General features: G+C 38.3%; 2 protein-coding genes across 2 annotated transcripts; both read right to left on the minus strand.

Annotated features, from left to right (window-relative positions):
• Nucleotides 1-60: 60 nt before the first annotated feature.
• btf3l4 (basic transcription factor 3-like 4) lies at nucleotides 61-2,131 on the minus strand. The gene is given in 6 exon segments (XM_042480993.1): nucleotides 61-401; nucleotides 630-689; nucleotides 998-1,199; nucleotides 1,422-1,535; nucleotides 2,069-2,101; nucleotides 2,103-2,131. Coding segments are annotated over 6 exon segments (477 nt in total). The 5' UTR covers nucleotides 2,124-2,131; the 3' UTR covers nucleotides 61-354.
• A 6,863-nt stretch (nucleotides 2,132-8,994) lies between these two features.
• On the minus strand, nucleotides 8,995-12,471 carry ptgfr (prostaglandin F receptor (FP)). The gene is made up of 3 exons (XM_042512421.1): nucleotides 12,383-12,471; nucleotides 10,740-11,548; nucleotides 8,995-9,309 (listed from the first exon to the last, which is right to left on the minus strand). The coding sequence occupies exons 2-3, from the start codon at nucleotides 11,532-11,534 to the stop codon at nucleotides 8,995-8,997; spliced, it is 1,110 nt and encodes a 369-aa protein (XP_042368355.1). The 5' UTR covers nucleotides 11,535-11,548; nucleotides 12,383-12,471.
• Between the last annotated feature and the right edge of the window lie 11,179 nt (nucleotides 12,472-23,650).

The raw sequence follows: 23,650 nt of genomic DNA on the forward strand, positions 1-23,650 counted from the left end.
GCAACATTTCCATGCAAAGCTGAAAATCAATATATGTCAATGACCACAGCACCATCTAAAAAATGTTAATCACCTTTATTTCATTTCATAAACAAAAAGTCTTAAGACTAGCTTCAATGACCACTTAATCCTGACCATGACTGACAATGTGGTGAAGGGATTTAACCGTTTACCAGAAGGGGGTATTTCTCTTTTTTTTTTTTAATAAGTGCACAAGCCAGTCTGACTCGGACATCCGTTGGCCATCGTAAAATAGAAAAGTCTCTGGTTTTGGGGGATAGTGTCTGATATGTCTGAATGACTAGACTTAAATTCATTGCAGTCCAGCCCGAGTGCACATTAACTTCATGTGCGTCAGTTCGCCTCGTTCTTTGACGCTTCATCGAAGTTCTCCACCAGATCTACAAAACAACACATGAATTATTACACTGTTAGAAAGTGTTTTGCACAATGTTTTTACTCTACTGCTCTCCAAATGATACCAAATGCACTCGGCTGAATCATTTTTCTCAAGAATCCCAGCAGACAATACACCACTTCTACAAAGATGATTGTCTTTATTTGGTAATATAATAGACTTAGCATTATGAGGATATGTTTAAATATGGGTGTAGACACAAAAACCCTACCTGGAACATCATCATCCTCTTCCTCAATGTCCTCTGCCTTTGGAGCCTTGCTGTCAAGAGCTGAGATGAAATGTAAAAAAAGAAAATTCTTTCAGTGTGTGGTGTCAGAGATGTTTTTCCTCAACAGGAAGTGACTAATCTTGACTAAAAGGCAAAATACAAACTACTAATCAACATGCCTTGCCTTTTATCCTTTTGTTACAATCAAGCTTAGCTGGTGTATAGGATCATGCTGAATGCAAAATTGATATCTAAGTAGTGAAATTTGTAGTCTTCCATCAGTTAATTTTGACATGTTTGAAAGAACTCCCGTCACTCCTCTTTTCAGTGTAAGAGGTCGGAGATCTTAGAGGTCTATGAACACCCACCTTGCCGAGGGAACTGTTCTGCCAGTTTGCGCAGGCTGCTGAGGCTGTCTGCTCCCAGCTGACTGAGGATGCCGGGAAGCATCTCTGTCAGCTGCTTGGTCTCAGCGTGGCCCGTGATGGCGAAGGTGTTGGCGGACAGAGAGGCCTGAACTTTGGGGTTGTTGAAGTGGATCACAGTCCCGTCATCTTTGATCATGTTCACCTGAGGAGAGAAAAACCGGCCCAGTTTTTACAGGTATGGCTGATGCTCTGCTGTTGTAGTGATCTGAGAAGTTACTCTGTGCTGGGCAAATGTATGCAGAATCAGGCAAGTGTGGAAAAATCTGAAAGCAGCCTGGTTTACAAAGCCACACAAGAATGCACCACATTGATATAAAGGTAAGATAGCATTCAGGGTTCATACAGTAGATCCATACCAATTTACCTCCTCAATTCCGGCAATATTGTTGACAGCCAACTTTTTAAGTGAACTCTGAAGCTTTTTGTCATCAGCTGTTGCAGTTCTGTGTACAACCTTCTTCTTCCTGCGTGCAGATCCCTAAAGCAAAAGTAGACATACTGCGTCAGACTTTTAAATGACAGCAACTTGAAGCTTGCTATGACTTACATGAGTGACAGCAGAGAGAAAAATTAATGGGCCACAAAGCCTTTGTTGATTTATTACAATATTTCATGTAAGGCTCTCAATTCAACGCAAATATAAACCCAACATTTCACAAAGTGATTCTGTTTGAAATCTGTTGGAATTCAGTGGTGCATAACTGGACAATTTTTTAAGGCTGAGGTAGACATGTAGACACAGACATCTACATTTATAGCAAATTCAACACGTTCATATCAAATTCAAAAAATAAATTTAGGTAAATGCTATAAACAAACTGTAAAATGTGTAAATAAAAACAAGTTCAACATACAATGGCACGATGTATTGTAGGGTTTTGGTTTAGCACAGTTTATTTGACAAACTGAATAATGAGAGCATAAAACCACACAGACACACACACCTACCATCTCACCTAAAATGACACCTTCCCAATCAAAACAATAAACAACTACTGGCTGTCAACATACCTTTCCTCCTATCCGGACCTGGGCTTGAAGTTTTTGCCAGTTTTTCTTGATTCATGTTTTCACCTACGACATGAGAAAATTAAAGATGATGTTGAAAACAAACACATGTTGTGTGTAACGGCCATCACTCTGATGAATATTTAAATCAGTCTGTCAATGACCGTGTAACCCCTGTAACTTATTATTTTACAGTTTTTAATGCACCAAATTTTATATTGGGACAATATTATCTCACACTGACAATATAAATCCGACACGCTGCATATGTACAGAATATAGACATGAAAACACGCACATCCTATGTGTCACAATACTTAAGTCCAGCTACAATGTTTGAGGGATTTTAAATGTTTTGCAGTATTCAGAGTATTACAATAACATATATTTATACATATTTCAAATGCATATTATGTCCCCTAAAATATACTTTGTCAACATTAGTTTTATCTAATAACATAAACATAAAGTTACAGTCAGTTCATATTATCGTAATCATGTTTTGAGCAGCATTATGCATTTAGTGGATGGAAAAGAAACTGAGTTTATTATTCTAGTAGGCTTCCAAAAAAAAAAATGTTTTATTAGCAATATTAATAATTTGTATAATATTTAAAAAATTCTATTCTTGGTGTTTGTGTATTGATAAAATATTGCTATGTAAGACATTGCAGTACTATGCTATGTATCTATATTTACCCTCACCCCTAATTATCATCAAGTCCATGTATATCCATTCAGTATTTATTTATTTGTACTGTTTTTCAGTTGTTTACAAGTTACAGAACACCTGACTTGTACAGGTACATTTAATTTTTATTTTTTTAATTTTTGGTCAATGCTGCTTTTTATATAAATGTATATTATTTATATACACACACACTTATTTTTCTCCACATTCTTGTTTACTTAGTAATCCTGTCTATTCTTTACCTTTACTTGTCCAGCTTTGTTGTCCTTGTTTTAGCCGTTATGTCTTTTTCTGTGTGAAGACATGAGAGCAATAAAAAGTGCACGAGAGTTAAAATACTTGTTGGTGTAAGTTACACATGATTCTGATTTTAATAAGCTGATCACTTAGCATGCAGCAATATGAGCTGCAATGAGCTAATCAGTCTTTAAAACATACTGTAAAACACATTAGATATGTTTTATCACCAAGACAAACCAAATAAAAAGGAAATTAAGCGACATTAAAATTACACCACGCTGATGCAATAATAACTGGCTTCAACTTGTCAGCCTGCTGTGTGTGTTCCTGGTTAGCAGCTGCAGAGATGAAAACACAACACCGGGCCTTCACACTCAACACACCGCCTGTCACGGCTCGGCTCGGCCCCACAGCTCCGCTCCGACCACACACCGACACCCGCACACCAAACACACACCGCACCGCACACACAGGTCAACATGTATCTGCCCAAACCTGATCAGATATCCGCACAGGCATGCGGTGGCGAAAGATGGAGGTTATGAGGAAGAGATTACGTCACGCACCATACGGGGTTTTCTTCTTCTACGTTTCCGATCAGCTGGAGGGGTTTGAGCTTCGTGCTGCCGCTTACAGGACAGTTTGTAGACTACAACAACACATACTTAATATGATAAGATAAGATAAGATAAGATAATCCTTTATTAGTCCCACAGTGGGGAAATTTCCAACATTGCAGCAGCAAAGGGATAGCAAAATAGCAAGATAACTGTGCAAAATAAACTATATTAATAAATAAATAAGTACAAAAACGTGCAGGATGAAGATGAAGGAAATAAGCACAGAGGACGACATAAACAAACAATATATACAGTATTTACAACGCCGAGAAACTCAACAGTTAAACAAAGAATGTTCACAGTTGCATGGGTGAAAGTGAAACTGCAATGTGGTATTAAATGATAAATAAATATGAGCTCCACTGAAGACTTAAAACGTGTCTCTGTAGTATATTTCTACAATTCTACAATTTCATTTAGCAGACGCTTTTATCCAAAGCGACGTACAACACAAGCAAGAATTTAGACTTAAGGAAAAAAAACCCTTAGTAAGTGCAAAAAGTGCTTCAGGTGTGATTGGTCACAGGTATTGCCCTCTAGTGGCAGAAGAAGTGCCGCACAGCCCCCCCCCCCCCCCCCCCCCCCCCCCTTTTTTTTTTATTTATTTATTTATTTTTTTAAACCAAATAACCAGTAGCGATCTCAGCATCTGAGATTCAACAATCTCAGTATCACTACTTACAATGACAGTCAACATACAACATTTGTATCTTCTATTTTATCTGTTTTTGTTTTTTTTTTTTTTCCAGCCAACCCACCAGAACAAATTCCTCCTATTGTGTTAACTATACCTGGCAATAAATCTTTTTTCTGATTCTGATTCTGATACAACTTTGTCAGTGCTAGATAATCATTAGGTGCTGGGTTTTGGACCATCTGACTTACTTTACCCCAAAGGGCAAAGAGGAGAAGAGTCAGGTTAAGTGCCTAGGTGTTCTCGGAACAATTGAGTTTTCAATTGTCTCTTAAAGGTAGAAAGGGACTCAGCAGGACGCACAGGTTTATTTTATAAAACGGTTTGATCTTGAGGTCTACATTACTGTAGATTGTAGTGTAACGGGCTGCTCTGGAAACCTGTTTTCTGTCCCTTTGGAGTTGCCGTACAGCAGGAAAAAAGTAGCGGGGGAACGTCACTCCTGCTTGGGGCAGTTATACCATCCCTTTTTTTTTTTTATTGTTTTATTAGTTAGTTATTCAGCTAGGCGAACCCAGGACGCTCGGCTACATTGGTGGTAGCTATGCTCTTCAATAAGCCGCCGTGAGAGCTTTTCTGTGGACTTGTGTATAAGTTACCGCATTGTTGTTTTTAGCTTAGCTGCTTCAGTATAGCTAGCTGGCTAACCCACGCATGGTGCTTCAGAGACTGTGCTCAGCTACGTTAGGAAGATGTGGCGCGGAAACGAGGAGCCTTTTAAAACCGGCATGGGGATATTTGAGAGTCGCTCGCCCGGCAGGGACTCTGAGGCTGACCTGTCCTCTCCCTTCCCTGGCAGCAGGAGCCAGAGTTTCCTCAGCCGTGTGAGGCAGCTGGAGGCGGCGGATACTGCAGCTCAGAGCCGGTAAGATTTCTTCCTACTCGCCTCGTCAACTCAAGAGAAACTTACAGTGTACAACAGGCTGTTACAGTTGGTCAGCAGTAACATGTAGATCAAGCTAACACAAAGCAGCAAGCCAGGAAAAAGTTTGTTTTGCTAGGCAACAGCTGTCACTTTCAGGTTGCGGAACTATTTTTGCCTGCGGAGCAAAGAAAAAAAAATCATTATATAAACAAAAACATCATAATCTGTTGTCGCTTATTGCTGTTGAGTAGGGCACTAGAATAAACAATAAACTTAAAGGGCTCTGATGTTAACTAATGAATGACACTTGTGGAATTGTTTTATGATGTTTTGTACTGTATATCATCATGGCTGTAATTCAGGCGCAAGGTCGCAGGCACACAGTACAACAGCACTCCCTCTCGTATGTGTATATATATATATATATATATATATATAATGGATATATATATATATATATATATATATATATATATATATATACACGCTATAAAAAGTAGTAATAGTATGCCGCTTCACAAAAAAAATCAAATAGTATGGAAAGCCTCAAAGAATCTTCTTAAACCACTCTTGCAGCAGTTAATTCCTCAATAAGTAAAACAGCAGTCTTATGTGGAGCCAGAATTGTGTCTCTGAAAAAATATTTTTCAGTGTTTGATTATATTCAATAACCTGCTGGAAAAATAATTTTATAAGCTATGAGGTACTAGAAGTAGGGTTTCTGTGATAAAACTCATCGTAAATGATAAAATAATAATTTCTAAGAATAATTTATTACAGTAATATAATAATGATGGATTTTTATGAGGGAGACTACAATTATTGCTTTATAATTTGTCTATCATAGGTGTAGATTTATACACATTAATAGAAGCTGAGCTCAAGACATTTCCACCATTATCTCATGCAGATAAACTTACCAGATTGCATTTAATTAAATGTTTGACTCTCTTGGGGAAAATCCTATTGAGTTTAAAATTTTGTAATCACTGTACTGTAACTGAGGGATGCTTCTCAAGTATGTGGAAGCAGTCTTTCATCTACAACTGAAATTAAATTATATTCCCAAAGCAGCAATTGGAGCTGTAATCTCTCAGATCAGTTGGCAAATTAATAACCTTATAATAATTGATTGAGGTTAAGGCCAGACACCCATATTTTTGACCGTTTTGCTTATATAACGTGTTTTCTTTCAGACTAGTGGAAAGTGTTCTGGAAAAGTATGCAAAAATGCATATTTTATTAGATAGTTGCTCATTTGCATATTTAAACATAAAATTTCAGAAAACTTGTAATACTTTAATAATTGTCTCTATGTAAGTAATCAACTGGGGAAGTTTCATGGTGATATCTACATATTAAAAAATTACCCTCCTGACCTGATGTGCCTCCTCTTAGTTATAATTACTATAATTGATTGACATTAAATAACTATAATTAATTATAATTGAACAATGACATATTTTAATTAACCCAGAGCTACAGTTCAGACTCCACAGAGGCAGAGACGGACTTTTTCTTTTAAAATGTTTTTGGTGGAGAATAACTTCCTCCTCACACACATTACCCCGACCATCATAAAACATTTTTATAAGCATTCAGTTTCCTCTGTAATAATTTTTTATTTGTTTTTTCATTTTGCCTTTATTACACAGTTCAGCCTGAAGAAACTGAAACGATTTCATGAGAGAGAGAGAGATGATATGCTACTAAAGCACTTGTGCAGGACATCATATTTACAGTAATGTACATATTACCTTTAATACAAGCAGACTAATGCCCAATTGACGGGCCCTGCTCTGTCTGATTTCATCTGTCGCAGTTGTATGACAATGCGTGGAAACAATATTGCATGACCATCTGTAAAGAAATGCAGTAGTCATGATGAATCAACAATGAAACAGCAGTTGACAGTAATAAACACATAACTTTCATACTAATAAGAAGATGACCAGACTGTGGTGATTCTACATTATCTTTATGCTACAAATATCTAAACAGCATCATTATATTTAAATATATCCATATATTGAACTCAGTTTCATTACGTTATTTTGTAAATTTGCTGCAGATATATATATTTTTTTGCAATAACTATATACTCACATTATATTCCAGAGATTTCATATCATTTTGCCATTCATGGTGAGGCCAAAACCCAGAGCTTTGCTGTGGTTTAACCAGGGTTACAGCCAGTAACAGCAATATTGAAGTAAGACAAAGAGTATCAAATGCACATGCTGGACCTGCCAAATGGAGTCAGTATTAAGAATCAAGATGGTCACTTTTCCTTTTTAAAGATTATTTTATTTGGCAGTTTTGCCTTTATTGGATAGGACAGAACAATAGTGTGAAAGGGACAGAGAAAGAGGGGATGACATGCAGCAAAGGGCCACAAGCGGGACTCAAACTCGCGGCCGCTGCGGCAGGGACACGTCCCAATGGTCACTTTTCCAATAGAACAACTGAACCAGACAGTGACTATAATATTTTCTCATCACTGTCAGCATTTTAGATTTTTTTCCGAGTAACTGACGCGTAATACAGAGCTGAAAGTTGAGACCTCATACTCAAAGGTCCAGTGTGTAGGATTTTATGGGAATATATTGGCAGAAATTGAATATAAGATAATAAGTATGTTTTCTTTAGTGTTGAATCAGCTTGAAATAAGAATTGTTGCATTTGTGTTACCTTAGAATGAGCCCTTTATGTCTACGTAGGGATCGAGTCCTCGTACATGGGGTCTGCCATGTTGCACCGCCATGTTTCTACAGTAGCCTAGAAAGGACAAACCAAACTCTGGATCATGATAGAGCCATTCACTTTTGTATGTCGGCCTCCACAGTCAACAGCCTATTTGTGAAGAGCCAAACACCTTCAGACAAACAGTGATTTTTAACGTGGAATTGCTCTAGTTAGTGTTTTTACTGTTTTAATCATCTGGTCCATTTTTGTTTTGTTTTGTTTTTTTTTTGTAGCAGAGGAGGCTTTTCTGCATAATTCAGCTCTCGGTAAAACCTCCAGATCAATGAACACTGAAGCCGTTCTAACTAGGAGATCACGCTTGGCAACGTGAGAAGTTTCAGCTGGTTTCAGTTGGTAATCCTCACTGCTAGATACCACCGCAGACTGTATATAAAGATTGACAATGCACTTCCGCTTATCCCCACTATGCATAAATGAAGTTATAATATCAGGGATACAGGTGCTGCCATCTTGCGTTAGTGAAGTCACTTGGAGCCGCGCAGTAGCGATATCTGCTGGGAGTTCCTGCCAAAACACCCGTCCGACCAAACACGAGTAGCTCCATTGAATGCAAGTGCATGGATTGGCACACACAGTTGTCAATCATGGCAGAAAATCCCCTTTTTGTAGAATTAAATTAAACTCATTAAAACCAAACTTATCATAAATACGATCACTTGATTAAACAACAAGGTGATGAGATCTACCTTCAGTGACAGAAAACCATCTTTGGGAAAATGTATTTGGCGTGTACTTGTTAATTTTTATTTTGGCATATGTCCTATTCCTTAACACGGACTTTATGACCTATACTGCAGACACACACCAGGGAGCTATCAAGTATGAAAAGTTACATTTTGGGAGAACTGTCATGTCAGCCATCTTTATATACAGTCTATGGATGACACTAAATCCAACATACCTTAAATCCCACGTTTAACAAAAAAGGACAATACTGTCAGTTCACAGTGACCATTTTATAATCCCAAAAAGAACCTGAAAACTAACTTTATAATGTATTTATAATAACTTTAATTGTCTGTATTCCAACTAAGATCTGCACAGTTTCAGGGTTCAGGTGATGGATTTGACCGCAGTGTCAGGAGGAGGTAATTTACTGAGGTAGCGACAGTTTGTCGGGCCGGCGCCTGAGTTGCTGGTCTCCATCGAGCTGCGGAGAACGCTACGCCGCCAGCGGTGTAAGCTATGAAACTTGGGACCCCAGCAGCTTTGGAACAAAGTGAAGATTTTCCTCAGAACAGCTTTCCTCAGCAGGATGTAGACCCAGGGGTCCAGGATCTGGTTCCATGTGGCCATACGGACCACCATCAGGAGACTGAAGGAGGCAGGCTCTCTGCTGGCTCTAATGCTCAGCATGAGGACACGGATCTGGTGCAATGGTCAAAGAATAGACAGTTAATGAAAAGCTTCAACAACTGTTAAATAAATAATACATCAATACACAAATAAGGGATGAACTGCATTATTTAATTTAATTAATGTCCTCTAATTTACTTTGAAACTTTTTGACTGATTGAAACATCAGAGTTCATGGCTCTCAGTGTTTTCCTAAGATAAGCAAATGCTTTACTGGAGTAATAAGTTAGATTAATTATTACAGAAAAGAGTGTGAGAGCTGGTAATTATATTTCTAACTCATCTTTTGAAGACAGATGGTGAAGAATGAAAGGGATGGAAAGATTGAAAATGAAAAACAGCAGTGTAAAACCTTAAAAACCAGCTTTTTTGCACAATCTTTTCATCACACATCACAGATAATAAAACCTTCCAGGTTTGTCTCATTTCAAACCCCATTTCACTGTCTCTGTCACTTTGTACTTACCAGTGTTCAAAATCTATCAGACACAGAGGCAAACAGGAGATGTGGTTTGAAGATCAGAAAAATGATTGTATGTGGGAATGTGAACAAAATGAAACTGAGATCAATTAAAAGAACAGTGCTTAGGATTTAGTGGCAACTAACTGTGAGTGTTGCAGATTGCAACCAACTGAAACTTCCTCACTGTGCTAAGTGTTAACTCGAAATGGTTAGAAATCCTTTTGTGTACATTATTTCTGAGGTTTTTTACAAGGAGCAGAAATTTCAACAGAGGTTTCTACCTCTCCAAAACAAAGCAACACAGACAGTTTCATATCACAAATCCACATTTATCCAAAGTTGCTGCAGATGGATCGCTAGCCCAGCACCTGTCTGTTTGTTTTAGTGTAGTCCCTGTGGAGGAAGCCTGTGGGGGGAGGGAGGAAGGTTCTGGGTTAGGAAACCACAATACTCAATAAAACAATAAAAAAAATGCATTTTTAATAACTGTCAGTTCAAGTACATCACCATCCACCATTTTCTTCAATAAAAAAAGATCCAGTTATTCAGGAGGTTTTTACCAGGAATCGAATTATCAGCAGAGGTCTCTTCCTCCAAAACAAACAATGATTTAAACTGGTAAAAACACTGAATGAAGCAGTTTCACGGTAATAAACCTGTGTTTTCCAGTGCTGCTTGCAGGAAAATCTGCTTATTTGTTGGGCGAGGCAAAAACGCAAAAATGTGAATGTCCCTATCTAGAGTCATCGTTTGGTTTTTCCATTCTGCGCCGCTGTAGAAACATAGTAGTGCAACATGGTGGACGCCTTCGATAAGGACCTGCTCCCTATGTAGATATAAGTGGCTCATTGTATGGACCACTGGACCTTAAATACATAAACTTAAAATAAAAAGAAGTTACAACATATTGTCATGGTTTTAGTTCGGAGGGAATCTGCAACTCGAAAGGGTTAAAGGTCTACTGAGGAGAAATCCTTACCAGCAGTGGGCCCCAGCACACGCAGGACACCAACATGATGGCCAGCAGCTGGCAGATCATCTCTATGTGGTAGGACGTTCCTCTGCAGTGATGTTTACTGCGCAGTCTGGCCTGCAGCAGAGCACAACTTGTCAGTGCATTGCACACAATGGAGAGCAGCAAGGCCAGCAGCCCCAGCATGGAGAAAAGCAGAGGCAGGAGCACATCCAACCAGTCTTTGGGTTCCTCCATGTGGAAGAAGCACCAGCTCCTGGAGCTCTGAACCTTATAGGGCCTCCACAGCAGCACCGGCAGCACAGCCACCAGGGCAGCGAGCAGCCACGTGAGTCCCAGCAGCCTTTTCATGTGACGAGAGTCTAAAGCTGTGGAGTGAAAGATAGGTCTGGTGACTCCAATGCAGCGCTCTACCGCCATGGCGCTTCCCAGGAACAAGGGGCTAAGGCCAAAAAACACCATGCACGCTCCGAAGATACTGCACACGATGCGGTGAGGGTCAAATGTCTCCCATTGCTTTTGGAAGCTGTAGACAAAAAGCACCAGGGAGCCGTTGACGAGATGTCCTAGCAGGTCTGTGACCACCAGGCTGCTGGCAAACAGCAGGAAGGACGCCTTGTACTTGATCCGGATGCGGTTGTAGGATTTTACAAGGATGAAGAGGGCGAGGCTGTTGGAGAAGATGCCCATGGTCATGGAGATAACGGAGGCGGTGACGGACAGTTCCTTCTGGCTGCACGTGTTATTGCTGGGTCTCAACTCTGACCTGCAGCCTGTCTCTGAGCTCCCATTGGTTGACATGGTGGAAGAGAAATCTAAAGCAGAGGATATAAGGCAACATATTTGGAATCAAACAAGGCTAAAAAAAATGTCTTGTTATTAATTTAGTCTGCTGAGAAATCATTTCAGCAATAACAACTCAGATTCATTGGATTGGAACAGATGTTTAGATTTATAAATAAGGGTTAACAACATTTTGCTATACAGCTCATATGCAGCTTTAGGTGTGATAATGCATGGGTGCGGTGACGTTACGTTCGTGTGTCCTGTGATAAAATAAAACTAAAAATGTCAATATGAAAAAATATCCTGTGTTCTCATAAAGCAGGGACTTTTGTTAAACCTGTAAAACTTGAGCAAAATGGCCCAAAAATAAGACATGGCCCAAAAATAAGCAAGAAATTAGTCCAAAAAAAGTATTGCCACAAAAATGACCCAATAATAAGACAAATAAATAAATAAATAATTTAAAAACTATGAGAAAATCACACGCAAAATCCTAAAAAATATTGAAAAAACATGTAATACTTTTTTTTACAGTAACATGATTTTAAATGTATGTGTAAAATAATTATACATGTAGTTTTCTGATCATTTGTCCCTATAATTTCCTAGCATAAAAAAACAAAACAAATATAGACTAATTTTCAGGTAATTTTCTGGGCACCTCTTAATGATTTCCAGCAGTTTGCAGGACATTTCTTGCCAAGGTAGTATTTGCCTTTTTCCTCATGTTTTTGAGGAAAATCAAACCAATGGACTTAGGTTTCCAGGGTTAAAAAGCTTTGGAAAAAGGTGTCAACACAAGAAAACTGATGTCGATCCAGGTTTCAGGGGGTTAATGATTAAACTCCTTCACAGTTCCTTACCTCAGCTGGTTCGTTCTTCTCTCCCGCAGCTCTCCATAAGTCAGCAGCCTCCCCACTCTGTGTCTTTTATGAGAGCTAATAAAACAAAGCGACGTAAAATAAGTCCAGCAGTGAACGCTATTGAACGTCCAGAAACTGCTCTCCTCAACCGTCCTTTCGAGGCTGCGGTGATTTGTGCAACTTGTTCCCACTGCGCTCCGCTGGTGCCAAAGTCAGTGAAGGCGGACACGCTTCAGTCTGTGAGGAGTCACTTCAAACTCAAACCTGCAGTGGAGGCTGCACACATCTGTCGCATCCTGAAAAAAAAACACCCCAAGTGTCCTCTTGTTTTGTGCCAAAACGAAACCAACAAATAAACTCTTGCCAAAATACGCACGCCATTAATGCCTGTAATTACGCACGATTGATTAAAGTAGTCTGAGTGTTTGTATGAAGTGGAATGCACGACAGAAACAGATCAATAATAATTCACATGATGTCCTAAAAGTACAGGCTGTGTCTGTGACAGAATGAAATCGCCTGCTGGTTATATTACCCTGTGCTTTATAAACTAAAAAAAAACAAAAGTCTGAAAACATAAACCAAAATCAAATTTCAGAAGAAAAAGTCAAACAAAAGATCCAACACGTACCGAGTATTTTTACTTTTAAAAAATCTTTATTTTTAATGTCCTACTAATCATGTAATCAAGTAGAATATTCCTGGAATAAACTGTAATTACAGAAGAAAATCAGTTAAAACATTTAGTTAATGTAGCACATTTGATTTGTTAAATAATAGTCATGTTTTCATACTAATCTAGCATTTCATTTAAATCTGCCATTTATTTATTTCTGTAGTTAGTTAGTTGTTTTCACCGAGGGTTCCTTTTGCAATGACTCAACCACATCTGCTCAGTTTTATGTGTCATGGCATAAAATGCAGCTATTTCGATACTTCGTTTTTCCCCACAGCTTTAGAATCTACTCTATTTTTAGGCGTAAAAATGTTTAACTGAAATCAAACTCGAGTAAAAGTAACTTTTTTAGAGTGTGTGTTGGTTCTATTGCATGGATGGTGCTGGATGTCTCATTTGGGGGAGAATTTTATCCCCTGCCAATTTTAAGCAACTTCAACATTAATATATTTAATGCTAAAATGTTGACATCAAAATATAACCAGGGCAAATAAATAAGTTTCCCAGTTTGGGGGGATCTAACAATGCAGGACTGAAATGAGATATGAAGAAAACATGTGAGTCAGACTTAACCAGAGAGAGAACAAAATGTCTTGGCTTGTGCTGGACAAACTGCTGGGCTGCAGTTCCAAGTAATATCCTTTTATTCAACCTATTAGTCACACCTTTTGCTTTTTCTGCCAGCACACAATACAGCAGCCATTAGGTCCAACTATTGTGCTTAACTAAAAGTGTAGTGGGCACAGGCATGCTGTTGTTTCTGTTCCTTTCCATTTATTGTTGATGTTTTTTCCCCCCTAAATTTGTTTTCGTCCAGTGGATTTATTTAGTCCCTCTCATCACCTCTGTCTAGGTTTCTTTTGTCTGATTTCTAAATGCTGAAGAAAGAGCTTTGAAACAGAATAACCTCATGTTTTGGCTTATAATACCCCCTTTTGTTGCTACGTATATGTCCAAAAGTGGACCAAAAAATAAAAAATGGTGTCGCTTCCACCACACTCTGGATATGTTCCGAGCTGTCATTAAAAAATATTCAGTTTTGTCGTCACACACATTGCTGGTTACATTCCAAACTGCTTTTGTCACTACATCCATCGTTTGATAGAATCCAAACTGTTTATTTAAGAAAAAAGCAAACACGGCTTTGGTCATTACAAACGCCCCTGGATACGTCCAAAACTGTTGTTAAAAAACATTTGCTTTTGTCCCTACAACATACTACTGGATACATTCCAAACTGCTGTTAAAAAACACCTGCTTTTGTCTCTAGAGACACCACTGAATATGTCCCTAACTTTCATTAAAAAAAACATCTGCTTTTGTTGTTACAAACATTGCTTGATGCGTCCAGATTTGTGGTAAAGAAACACCCTCCTCCGTGGTGGTCTGCAGCTTGGCAGCTGTCTCACCTCGGTGTCACACCATCAAATGTAAAACCTAGCTCATAAACATGTAATCATAACTCCATCCGAGGTATGAGATGTACAAATGTCACATATTTGTGGTTTTCAGAAACGCACAATGCCAACACTTTATTGGTAACTGGGCTGTTTGGAAAACACAATTTTCACAGAACAGCAACAATTATGCAGATTGCTGAAAAGTCACAAATCCTCCAAACTTGCACATGCTGCGATATTCCTTCTCCCTTCACACCATTGGACCTGTGACACTTCCAGAAAAAACGAAAAGTCATCATCTCCATATTGAATTCTGCTACGTTACTCCTGCAGGCTTCCCTCCATGCTGCATCTTTCCCTGCCTCAGTGTGGGGCTCATCATCTCCATTGGAAACATATTTAGTTCTTTTATTGGTTGCTTTCTTTGCCCACTCTATACACATTTTCATTTGTCTACAAAATCAGTTTAATTCTGGAGATTCTCTCGTCTGACGAAACCTGACCATCTGTTTGCAGTCATTATTTACACTCACTTCAGCTCTTGGTTACAGCACTTTACCGGCTGTAAAGAGAACTTGCTATGCAGACAGAGTACGTCTGAGTGATATTTTGTCTGAGTGGAGAGGAAGTTTGAGCTTTCAGATGATGATTACTTGATTACTTTGATGAGGGAGCCAAGTTGCCTTTGTACACCCAAGCATTTCAGTTTTTTTCCTTTAGTTCCCAAGATAGTGTAGTCGCAGACAGCTTATCGTGCCCACAGACTTGGGGGTCACCATATCGATTGATATCATCTCCAGCACAGCGTTTGGAGCAGCTTAACAAAACAGTTTAACCATGGTACCAGGCAACTGAGTCACACAACCTTTGGGTCTAAGCTAAAAGCAGATTTCACTTCATCTAAAACTTTGTGCAAGTAAATCGATTTTGGATGTATTCCAGCAATAATTATCACTATTATACAGATTTGAACTCATGCTGATCCATGAAACGACATCCCTGTGGTTATTTTGCTGACAAAAAAATGTATTATTCTTTTGCTGTCATAGTGTTTCTTTTCATCTTATCTATTTCAAACTCAGTGCAGCCGTATGTTTGTGTAGTTTTACTGTATTTCTAACTATTATGGTCCCGAGGTATTGATTTCAAACTTTAAAATTGAGTGGTAATTCCCTTAAGTAAAAGATAAATTGAAGTTAAGCTTGAAAACACATTGAAGTCTTTTTCTTAACATCCCAATTATTGCAACACCCCAAAGAACTTTAATGCTTTATTATATCTGTATTATATCTCAATTTTTGAGGGAACTTACTAACTTATTTCCATCCTCCACAACTCTTTGTAGAGCAGTTGTCTCAAATGTCCTCTGCACTCTCCATTGCTCTTTCTTTCAGTAATCACAGCTAAGTGGAAAGAAGAGTGCGGAGAGTCAGGATGAAGGTCGATCTGCAGTCACACTGCAGACATGATTATGCAACAAGAAGTGGAAAATTGAATATCCTTCATGCATTTCATAAATTGCATACAATAGTACAAAGAAATAATGCTGTTTTTTCACTGAAGAGTTTGATGTGTAATGTTGCTAATCTTTTCTGCTTCTGTCATATTTGTTCCTAAATACTTTTATCATTGTGAGTATTTAGGAACAAATATGACATCATTGTGAGCGTTTTCTCTATGAAATACTGCTAATGTTGCATTGAGACATTTAAATTCAATCCTTTTGCTTGAAAAAAACATGCTGTCTCTCATTGAGGAAACAGGCATGGATAAGAATCATCATCAAATAAAGTGGCGTTTCTTTCTCTAAATGATCGCCCACTATTTTGAGCAATCCTGCATCAATAGAAAATCAAGACAAAGTAAAGAGTGAAAATTTCAACAAAACCACTAATTTTCAAAATTTCTAAAGATTCAATTTATTTTGTTTGTCCCACAAGGGGAAATTTGTTGCAGGTGGTTTTGCAAACAGACATAAAATGTTTAATCACATAAACAGAAGACAAAAAATAATTGTATAAAAGTGAAGGGCTAATTGCAGTGGCCAGAGGTCAAAATGATCCAATTACACAAGTTAAGTTTTTTAGAATATGTGTCGATAATCTAAAAAGCATTCGCATATGCCATAATAATCATAAATGGCTTGTGTGGAGGATCTTAGATATTGTTATACTGTTCATCTTATTAAGGATTTGTTTAGTATTAACTAGTGTTGTAGTGCACGGGTTATTCCCACTTCTCTTTGTTTATAGTACACCCATCAACAAGCCAAAAAGCCACTGTAATATATATATAGGATATAGGATATATATATAGGAGAATAAACCCACTTCCTCCTTGGTAACCTACCCACCCATACAGTACAACAGCAACTACCACCACACCTCTGGCACCGCACGACAACATGACAACCGAAAGCCGTATGTTGGACAGACGTTAAAATTTGTTCAGAATGAAAACAGGGTTGACAGTATTTTAAATGTCTAACATTGTTAGAATTTCATGTTTATAGACGTTAACATTATGTTTTGCAGATTTTGGGTTTTGCTCTCCATACATTGGGATTAAATGTAATTATTGTACTTAAAGATGATGTGAGACGTTTGAAAACATGTTGGATTTTGGTTAGTTAATAACACAATATAAAATCAACAAAATATCAATGCCATCTGTTGGCAAATTGACGTTGGTATTAGATGATTAAATTTAAAACACTCAATGACACTCAACCTAATGGATTAAGTTTAAAGGAATTAGGGACGCTGCACAATATCCTCTGTATTTTTACTGAAGTAGTTATTGGACACATGTAGGTCATGATGACCTCAACACCCATGCCATGAATGCTTGGTAGTGATTTATGAATATATTTTATTTTTTTATGATTAACCTAACCTAATCACCTCTACAGTTTAGATTTTTATTTAATTGTATTACTAATTTCTTAATTTGTGGCAGTCAACTGGAAATTGACTGTACAAAATTTTTCCCCTGGCAGGAGATGGTCCAGCGGTCACTTTGCTTACATATAAAAACGTACCTTTTAATAAATTTTAGACAGCTCCAGAGTCATGGGGACATGGGGTGAAAAAATCTTGTCTTTTCAATTCGCAACGACTTAATTTATTTTTTAGTCTGTATTTGAGTGGCTTCTGTGTCTGTTCTCATTGTAAAAACAGAATATCTTGTCCTCTCGGGTAATGAAACCCTCTGAGCTGTCATGTGTCCAAATGGTCACTAATTATCTGACAAGGTGACTCCTGATGAAATCTTTCCCCAGGTGACATTACACCCTCAAGTGTGGTGTCATACAGTATCTGCTGTAATGACAGGCAGCGGAGTGGTTGGTCACAATGCAAGACAAGCACAGGCACGGGCGCGCAATCACATTCTTTTGTCGGCTGCATCAAATGGGGCTGCTGTAATAGACTGCCTGCCTCAGTGGGGTTCAGATGGAGCCGGGAGAAGATTGAGCAAGATGGGAAAATAACCCATAATGCAGTCTCTCTTTTTTCGCCGGCAGCTTCCTCCTTCGCTTCTCTGTCTCATCACAAAAACTCCCTTGTGCCAAGATTCACATGTAACAAACGTACTGTTCCTCTGCTCTCGCTCTTCTTGTCTCTCCCGTCATTTCTTTTCTCTGTCTGTCACCCTGACCAGTTTCCCTCATTTTGGAAATTGTTAATAAAGCAGACTTGGTGGCGTATGTGAGAGAGTTGGAAAATGTGTCAAAGCTGTTTATCGGGCCAAGAAGGGACAAACGGTCATTTCAGAGCGGAAAAAAAAGGTCCTCAGCTGCACACAGGTTGTCTTAACTTGTTTGTACCCTTTGCTAAAATCCCTTGTTTTTTAACACAATACAGAAGTGATCCTAAAAGGTCACGGCAGCGGAGAGCAACTAAATTATCCGACAGTAACACCTGAGAATAAAAAGAACAGCTGTCAGCTCCTGACCATCTTTTATTTGTTTTTTTAGGGGATGTTGAATAAAGACTTTTTAAACTACCAGTGGGAGTCACTCAAGTTAAAATCCTTACACAAAATTAAAGTCTGTTTAATCTTGTAAAGTTTGTATCACAGGAGGGAGCTGTTTTCACGATCAGTCAAGCTCTCTTTGCCATCCCTGTGTTATCCAACAGAAGCACCTGAGAATAAGAGAACAGCTGTCAGCTCCTTGCCTCCCAGATGACAAACTCATACAGCATCAAAACAGACATCAGTGAAATTAGAGAGAACAGTGTTTTTAATCATTTATAGTCCCACAGAGATGTAGGCTCAGATCTGACCTTTATGAAGGTATGACACTCGGATAGAGACTGCGTCAGGGCTGATAAAACAGATTAGTGGTGACATTAATTATTTTGTGATTGAGATGAGGGATTAAAGGTTCAATAAACACCACAGCATACGTCACATAACAGCTGTTATTGTACTGTTTTATAACATCTTTTTTGATGCTTTTTGCGTTTATTTGACAGGACAGTTATACCGTGACGGGGAGAGAGTGGGTGACATGCAGCAAAAAGCTGAGGCTGGAATCAAACCTGCAGCTGCTGTGGGAAGGACATAGCCTTTGTACATGGTGCAACTGCTCTGTGAGGTGAGCTACTGTGCACCTCATGTTTTATGTCTTCTTAGTAACTATTTGGCTTGTTGATTGTGGCGTACTAAACGTTTCACAGTATGTCAACTACTAAAATTGTCAAGGTTATGATAGATATCCTTTCAGTGCATCAAGTGTCCTTTTAGTTTAATGTACTGCTGTTGATACCAGTTTTATTCAAGAAGGATGAGACAGACTGTTTCGTTGGACAGACATTCAATAACTATTGGAATGAAAATCGGCTTAAAAATCTTTTTATTATAATTTCTGTTCCGGAGTTCACTTCCCATGTGGATCTGTGTGTCTGCGTGTGTGTGTGTGTGTTTTCTACACTCTACCATGTGCCTCTTTTGCCTCAACCTAACCATGCCATACTTTGTTGACTTATCCTAACCATTGTGACAGTCCATGTAGGTTGCCATATGGACCATGCTGCTTCATCCCACCATGTGCATTTGTTGACATCACAGCAACGGCATCCCGGAGTGTAAACGGTTGATGCAGAATGCAACCTAAGTCGTCTTAAACAGACACGGAAGGTCGCTGACAGAGAGGCACCATGTGACAAGCCAGGAAATAACATCCAGGTGGACGTGCAAATTTTATCCCCTTTGCTGATTCTGTCCATCTCCGTCCAAGCTGCGCTTGAACATTGTTAAAAATTTGGTTGGCAAATTCACGTAATAAAAGTTGGCCATTAAATTATTCCCACAAATTGAAATGTTGGCATTATCAAATAAGACGTCTGAGGTTCACCAAAATTTAACAATTTGTTCTTTCATGAAGGTGCGTGTCAATGCTGCCAACAGTTACTGAGACGTTTAACTGAAATCCACAAATGTCACACTTGTGGTGGAGTTGGAGATAAAGTCAGAGGATCACCAATGTTAGAACTCATTATTTGGGAACCATGAATGTCTGTAGACTACAAAATGTCATGGCAGTCCATTCAATAGTTGCTAAGATGTTTCGGTCTCAACTAAAGTTGTGTATAGCAACCAGTCAACACTGCAAGCCGCACAGCTGGCACGGCTAAAAATGAGTCTATTTTACAATCTCCTGATTCACACGCAACTCAGCTGCTCTATGAACATTTATGTATTTGTCTCTGCTCATCATAAAGAATGGGAGCATGATGTAGCTTGAAATTTATATAAAGATTTTTTCACTGTGTTTGCCTGCCAAAGTGATTGCACTTTATGTAATTTACCTTTGTTTACCTTTAATAGGGCTCACACCAGGTCTGCAAACTTGACATAACCATATTATTAAGTGGAAACAGAGCACTGTGCATGTCTCAGTTTTCTGCGAGGAGCTTGAACATTAAGCGGACAGGACTGTAAGGTTCAGCGCTCACAGAGAACATAATAACCCTCTGAGAAAAACGAACATGCTGATCCATCCAGAGACGTACAGCTGTAATTAGTGAGGAGAGCACCTCACACTGCTGCCCTGGACTTAAAAAAGCAGAGGCACATTTGATCATTTACCTCAGCTGAGCCAGTAAAAACCTTTCTGACAATTCTGCAGAAAGTGCAAACTAAATGCCACTCACTGTGAAAAAATGACAGAAGTGTTGTAACATTGCCTGATGTATATTATATATGCATGTTTCATTATTTATTGTTTCTTTTTGAAATTATTATTATTTTTATTGTTATGATTATCATTAGAAGTAATAGTAGTAGTAGTAGTGGTAGTTGTTGTCATAGTTTATTCATTTTTAAATTTATTTTTCATCTTTGTATTAATTTATTTATTTTTGTTTTGTTTTTATTGTTATGTGTTAAACATTATATGTAATGCACTGTATATGTTATGAATATGTGACAGACCCCAGAAAGAATAGCAGCAGCTATGCTGTGACTAATGGGTATCCAAAAATAAAAAATAAAATAAACATAAAATATTGACCTCACATTGACCAATGCAATGCAGTCTTAATACTTTCAAATATAGGTTTTGTTTTGGTGGCAAGAAGTTTTTTATTCCTCCCTGTTAAGCATATTTTAAAGCAAGCCAAAATGCCCCATGGTATGTCAAGTGTTGCAGTAACCATGGTGTAGTTTGGTTTCCAGCTTATTCCAGAGCTCTTGATAATGATAATATGTGCAAAAGACCAAAAGAGAGCATATGTTGGTATTGAAAATTATCTCACAAATCCAGAGGCCACAAGCTGTTAGAATTTCATTATAAAACTGAGGAGATGGCATTAATACAACGAGAATAATTCAAACAAGTGCCTCACTGTATTGTCCTACAACCAACCAAATGTGATTATTGCTATCAGTAAAGAACTCCAAGCTTACTGCTTGTTAATGAAAACGAAACAGTTAGCAAACCCAAGTACTATATATATATATCATAATATTTTCTTTATTTTTGACAGGATGTCATAGAAACACTTTATAAACTACTATACCTGGATCTGCATCAAAACCCCTTATGTACAGAAACAGCACAATTTCAACAAGTATGTTAAAATTACACTGACTAACAAGTACGTAATAATTTAAAAAACTTGAGTATTTCAGCCTTTCATTCATTTTTTTCTCTCACTTTTTCTTGCCATCTGCCAAATGTTTTCCTCTTTTTCCTTCTTCCCCTTTTCTTTCCCTTTTTTCCTCCTCTCCCCAACTTACAGACTAATGTTCCCCAGCTTTGGCGCCCAGGAAGAACTGTGTTATTATTATTATTATTATTATCATAATGAAGAGCCATTCTGCAAAAGGATTATATAACCATCTGAAGACAGATTTAATTCAATAAATATACCCTCAAATGTGCAAATCCATCTTTATTACGGTGTGATGTGAATCACGCTAATCTAAAATGTGAATCACTCCAATCTAAATGTTAACAATTATCAGCTTATTCTCCATTTACTGTATAAAAAAACCTATCAAACTATTAAAACTATTCAATCAAATGAATATTTTCTTACTATATTTAGTATTTTTACAACGCAATGGTGATTGCTGGGAAACGTGTCTATGCTGTTGTCCAATCTGAAGTCTCTATTTGATCACGAGACAAGCCGCTGGGACTCCGGCCAGGTGAAGGGCGGATTTCGTCAACATTGAGGAGTTGAGGACGCTTAGACAAGTCCAGTGAACAGCCAGGACATCCGAGAAAAGACAAGAGGGAACAGAGAAGTTTGCAAAAGTCTCTAAATTAGATTTTGTTTTTTACAAACAGTCGCCAGCTCGCGGACAAACCACCACAGAGAGTATCAACAAACATGTCGCAGGTAAGCTAACGTTAGCAAAAGCTAGATAACGGCGGTCTAAATAATAATAATAAAAAATAATTTGGCTGTTGTGTTAGGTGTACATTTTAACACAAGGCATACATGTATTAAGTAGGCAAAGTTGTAAATAAATAAATGAATGTCTTTACCATGTGGATAACCACTTTATGGATTATTATGGTAAGCTAACTAATAGCTTAGTAAATGCTGGCTGTTAGCATTACATAGCCGTTATATTTACATTTGTTCTGTTGTAGGCCTAACCATTCAGAGTCACAACCATGCAAATAGGTGAGTACAAGAGTTTTTTAAAGGGGATTTGGGGTATCTGTTGGGCCGCCGTGCCCCTGTTTCAAAGGTTGTCATTATTTCGGAGTCAGGTCGCCGCCGAGCACCTGTTTCATTGTATGTTTTGAGGTTGAACTGTGTGTTTGCCGCTGCAGCTGGCCAGATTTTGGGACATGAAGTTGTTTGTTGATGCGTATTACAGCTCTCTTTTGTTGTTCACTGTAATCTATTGCCTTTGTGTCAAGGAGTGCAGTTTTCGTGAGGTTGTTGTAGTATAAAACCTGGAAACGCTGATGGTCATTTCAGCAGACGGTGAGATGCACATCTCTGCTTTCAGCTGCTTGTTGTCAGTTTGTGAACTTTGTCACAGCACTATCCATGCTTCTGATAACTTTAAACCTCTGTACTCTGCAAATACAATAGCTGAGGTAACACATCCTCACTGTTAAACCCAACACACGGTTGGTACTGTATATATACGCCTAACTGATTAGATATTAGATGTCCATATCTGTACACGTGACTAAGAAGACCAATGGCTCTTCATAATAGCCTGCACTGGGGCCCATCCTTACTAACTTACACCACTGCTCTAGGCTACAGTTGTTTATGGTAGCATACCTGAATTTCTGACCAAACACTCAGCTATTGAGTTGCATTATACTGCATTGCATTATACATTAGGCACCAGGAAGATGAATGCAAGGGGGAAAAATGGTTGATACTTCTAATTTTGCTGCATTTTAAAAAACAAAAAGTCCATTCTGCCTGTTATGATGTTATTGAAGTAACCCCTAATAGATTTTTTACTCTTATCTGCCCTCTTCCACTCCACAATGATGAACTACACTTTCTGAGCCACACTGATTATACACAAGAACAAGGTATTGTAAGACCTGGCAGCTGGGATTTGTTGAAAATTGAAAATATCTGTCTTCCTAAAACCAAAAATCCTAACAACAGCTGCTACATATTTGAGGAAGGGACTGTAGCACAAGTTTTATGTAAATGTTTGAGCCAATGAAGGACAATAATGGGTGATACAATATTA

Source organism: Plectropomus leopardus, chromosome 3 (genome assembly GCF_008729295.1).
Source record: "Plectropomus leopardus isolate mb chromosome 3, YSFRI_Pleo_2.0, whole genome shotgun sequence".
NCBI lineage: Eukaryota > Metazoa > Chordata > Actinopteri > Perciformes > Serranidae > Plectropomus > Plectropomus leopardus.